The 3,907-nt window shown below is 37.2% G+C and overlaps 2 protein-coding genes across 5 annotated transcripts in view; both read right to left on the bottom strand.

Moving 5' to 3' along the window:
* The window catches only part of LOC104742683 (4-coumarate--CoA ligase 1-like), a 10,390-nt gene that overhangs the window by 1,721 nt on the left and 4,762 nt on the right, over nt 1–3,907 (bottom strand). Inside the window, exons 2-3 of one of the 4 annotated variants that reach the window (XM_019236177.1) lie at nt 1,613–1,711; nt 900–1,080 (exon numbers count right to left, since the gene is read on the bottom strand). In XM_019236177.1, the coding sequence (XP_019091722.1) occupies nt 900–1,080; nt 1,613–1,711 (280 nt within the window). Of the gene's footprint in view, nt 1–852; nt 1,081–1,612; nt 2,843–3,907 lie in introns of those variants that run through there. The other 3 variants (XM_010463702.1, XM_019236178.1, XM_010463701.1) reach the window with 3 other exon arrangements.
* The window catches only part of LOC104744060 (4-coumarate--CoA ligase 1-like), a 2,297-nt gene continuing 2,068 nt past the window's right edge, over nt 3,679–3,907 (bottom strand). The window contains exon 3 of the mRNA XM_019235390.1: nt 3,679–3,707. Coding sequence (XP_019090935.1) covers nt 3,679–3,707 — 29 coding nt within the window. The remainder of the gene's footprint in view (nt 3,708–3,907) is intronic.

Consider the following 3,907-nt stretch of genomic DNA (forward strand, 5'->3'; position numbering starts at 1 on the left):
GGCTTGGAGGCGAACTGGGAGAGGTTCTGGAAGATGTAGTCGTGGAGAGAGAGGTGGTTTGGGATGTAAATATCAGGTAGCTTTGATCGGAATATGACGTCACCGTTGTTGCTCTGTTTCTTCTCCATCACTTCTTGTTGTGGCGCCATTGTAATAAAAATGAGCTTTTGTTTTTGTTTGAAGCTTTAGAGATTATATTAAAAAAAAAAAAAGGGAAAAGAGTTTTCTTTCTGTGTGAATATTTTAGGCTTTGGCCTGAAGGAGACTTGAGTTGTGTCGGAGGAGTTCATATAGAGAACACAATCGGAGTAAACAAAACGGTGGGGTTGGTGAAAATGTTAGTTTTGTAGTTTATTGATTATTATGAGGGTAATTTTGTCATTACGAAGTAGAGTATGGGTTCTCATTTTTTTCACGTTTTGGTAAGCTGCCATTTTTTATATTTTTTTTTAATATTAATTTTGTTGAAAATCACGTATAAACGCATAAAGTGTAGTGGTAAATTATTATTGTAGCGGAATTAATGAAAAACAAAAAAACACTGGGATAAATATAGCATAGTAAAGATAAATTAAAAGTAAATCCATTGTGTATTGTCCAAAAAAACAAAAAATCCATTGTGTATAAATAATTTTAAGAGATAAGCAAAAAAAAAAATTCCATGATTTTTAGGAAAAAGGCATAGCCAAAAGTTATATATATATATATAGATATTTGCCATTTATGGGGTATATGAACTTTAATAATGTCTACATTTGTTGATTTGGTCTATTTTGGTTTCATATTAATAGAAGACATATATATTTACCAAGCTACCAACCACACTGTTTGGCCGTCAACAACATCCAGTACATGAANTGCCGCTGGGTTGTTGAGGTATCCTTTCATGATCTGGTGACCACGGATGCATATCTCGCCCGGTTGGTTCCTCGAAAGAGAATCTCCGGTATCAGGATCGACGAGTTTCATCTCGGCGTTTCTTACAACCGTACCACAAGCTCCTGATTTCACTGGAAACGGCTCTTTTGCGAATCCTAACGACATTGCTAGCACTGGACCTGCTTCTGTCATTCCGTATCCCTGATCTCGTATTAACATTTCCAAAATCAGAAAATCTTCGTTTTAACATTTTAGTTTTAACGATCAACAATTACAATGTGTAATTCTGATTAGCCAAAAGGCCCAAAATACAAGTCAGTAGCTTATTCATACAAGTCAGTAGCTTATTCAAAAATAACATTTTATTGTGTGTTGTTATTCTCTATATAACATTACTCTTATATTATTAAATAGCAAGATTTTCTTATTAATAAAAGAAGATTTTATCTAGAAAATATAGTACACAATTAATTTTTTCACTAAAAAGAATATACATAATAAAAAAATTCATAGTTATTTACTTATTTACCTAATTTGTTTTCCCAAAAACATAGTTATCAACCAAATTTGTTTTTTTTTTTTAATGTATTTCTACATTTTTTTTGTTAAAATTATATTATGAGATTCCATTCCTAATATTAATTGGGATTTTCTAATTTAATACTATTTCGTATTTTCGAAAAAAACAAATGGAAAAATATAATAATAACAAGTGAGACACATGTACACACACCTGACCGAGCTTGGCGTTAGGAAACTTGGCACTAACGGCATCTTCAAGCTCTTTACCAAGCGGTGCAGCGCCCGATTTCACCACTCTTATCGAACTCAGATCATACTTCTCCGTCTCAGGCGACTTCGCAATCGCCAACACAATAGGCGGAACCATCGGAGCCACCGTGACTTTACACCTCTGAATCAGCTCCAAAAGCAGATGAATCTCAAACTTGGGCATTATCAGAATCGCCGCACCAACCCTAAGCCCACACAACATGATCGAGTTCAGAGCGTAGATATGAAACATGGGCAAAACACAGAGTATGACGTCGTCGCTGTGGAAATAAAGATTCGGGTTCTCGCCGTCGACTTGCTGGGCAACGCTCGTGACCAGTCCCTTGTGAGTCAGCATCACTCCTTTGGGTAGCCCCGTCGTGCCGGAGGAGTATGGAAGCGCCACCACGTCGTCCGGAGAAATCTTCACCGAGTCGTTGACGTCTGTTGACTCGGTCGTCTCCTGAGTCAACTCGGTGAACCGGAGGCAGCCTTCGGGGATCGGGACGGATTCGTTGTCGTCGATGCAGACGATGACGACACCGTCGTCGTTTTTGAGGGGTTTGACTTTGTCGACGTAGCGAGACTCGGTGACGATGAGTTTGGTGTTGGAGGCTTTGGCCTGTTTGGCGATCTCCGCCGGGGTGAAGAAAGGGTTGGCGGCGGTGGCGGTCGCGCCGCGGAAAGAAGCGGCGAGGAAAGAGAGGACGAACTCGGGGCAGTTAGGGAGGAGGATCATGACGACGTCGTTTTGGTTAACGCCGAGTTTGTGAAAACCGGCGGCTATCTGGCGGGAGATGACGTGGACGTCGGAGTAAGTGTAGACGTGGCCGGTCGGTCCGTTGATGAGGCAAGGCTTGGAGGCGAACTGGGAGAGGTTCTGGAAGATGTAGTCGTGGAGAGAGAGGTGGTTTGGGATGTAAATATCAGGTAGCTTTGATCGGAATATGACGTCACCGTTGTTGCTCTGTTTCTTCTCCATCACTTCTTGTTGTGGCGCCATTGTAATAAAAATGAGCTTTTGTTTTTGTTTGAAGCTTTAGAGATTATATTAAAAAAAAAAAAAGGGAAAAGAGTTTTCTTTCTGTGTGAATATTTTAGGCTTTGGCCTGAAGGAGACTTGAGTTGTGTCGGAGGAGTTCATATAGAGAACACAATCGGAGTAAACAAAACGGTGGGGTTGGTGAAAATGTTAGTTTTGTAGTTTATTGATTATTATGAGGGTAATTTTGTCATTACGAAGTAGAGTATGGGTTCTCATTTTTTTCACGTTTTGGTAAGCTGCCATTTTTTATATTTTTTTTTAATATTAATTTTGTTGAAAATCACGTATAAACGCATAAAGTGTAGTGGTAAATTATTATTGTAGCGGAATTAATGAAAAACAAAAAAACACTGGGATAAATATAGCATAGTAAAGATAAATTAAAAGTAAATCCATTGTGTATTGTCCAAAAAAACAAAAAATCCATTGTGTATAAATAATTTTAAGAGATAAGCAAAAAAAAAAATTCCATGATTTTTAGGAAAAAGGCATAGCCAAAAGTTATATATATATATATAGATATTTGCCATTTATGGGGTATATGAACTTTAATAATGTCTACATTTGTTGATTTGGTCTATTTTGGTTTCATATTAATAGAAGACATATATATTTACCAAGCTACCAACCACACTGTTTGGCCGTCAACAACATCCAGTACATGAAAAACTAAAACCATTGGGTTCCAATTTGAAGATCGATCAGTCAAAACAAAATTTGGATGTGTAATGAAACTTATGGGTTTAAAAACGGAAAGGTTGAGAAATACGAGGGTGGGACTTTGGAAATAAAGGAAATGGGTTTGGTGAAACAGAGGAGTGGGTTGGTGAAGATAGTGAGAGATTTTTTGATTGGGCTTTCGGGTGGAAGAGTGGGCCCATGTTGACGACGATATAACCTAAGCAGTTTAGTCCATGTAAATTGGAATTTTTTTTATTTTTTACGATTAATAAAAATATAAATCTTCTTCACCAAACCCCACCTCATTTATCATAATTTTGTAGTATATCATCTAATCGAAAGAAAAAAATATTAATACATATTTCTCCAAAATCAATGGACACAATAGCTTTCACCAAACTCAATCCTCTCTTATTGACATTTCCTTTGTGTTGTTGATTTGTTTGTGAATGAGTTTTCATATTTGAGTTTTTATTATTGTTGGAAGATGATTGACCTTTGACCACACATCTGCTTATATATAGTAGTTTT

The sequence above is a fragment of the Camelina sativa genome, chromosome 14, assembly GCF_000633955.1.
Source record: "Camelina sativa cultivar DH55 chromosome 14, Cs, whole genome shotgun sequence".
Classification (NCBI taxonomy): Eukaryota; Viridiplantae; Streptophyta; class Magnoliopsida; order Brassicales; family Brassicaceae; genus Camelina; species Camelina sativa.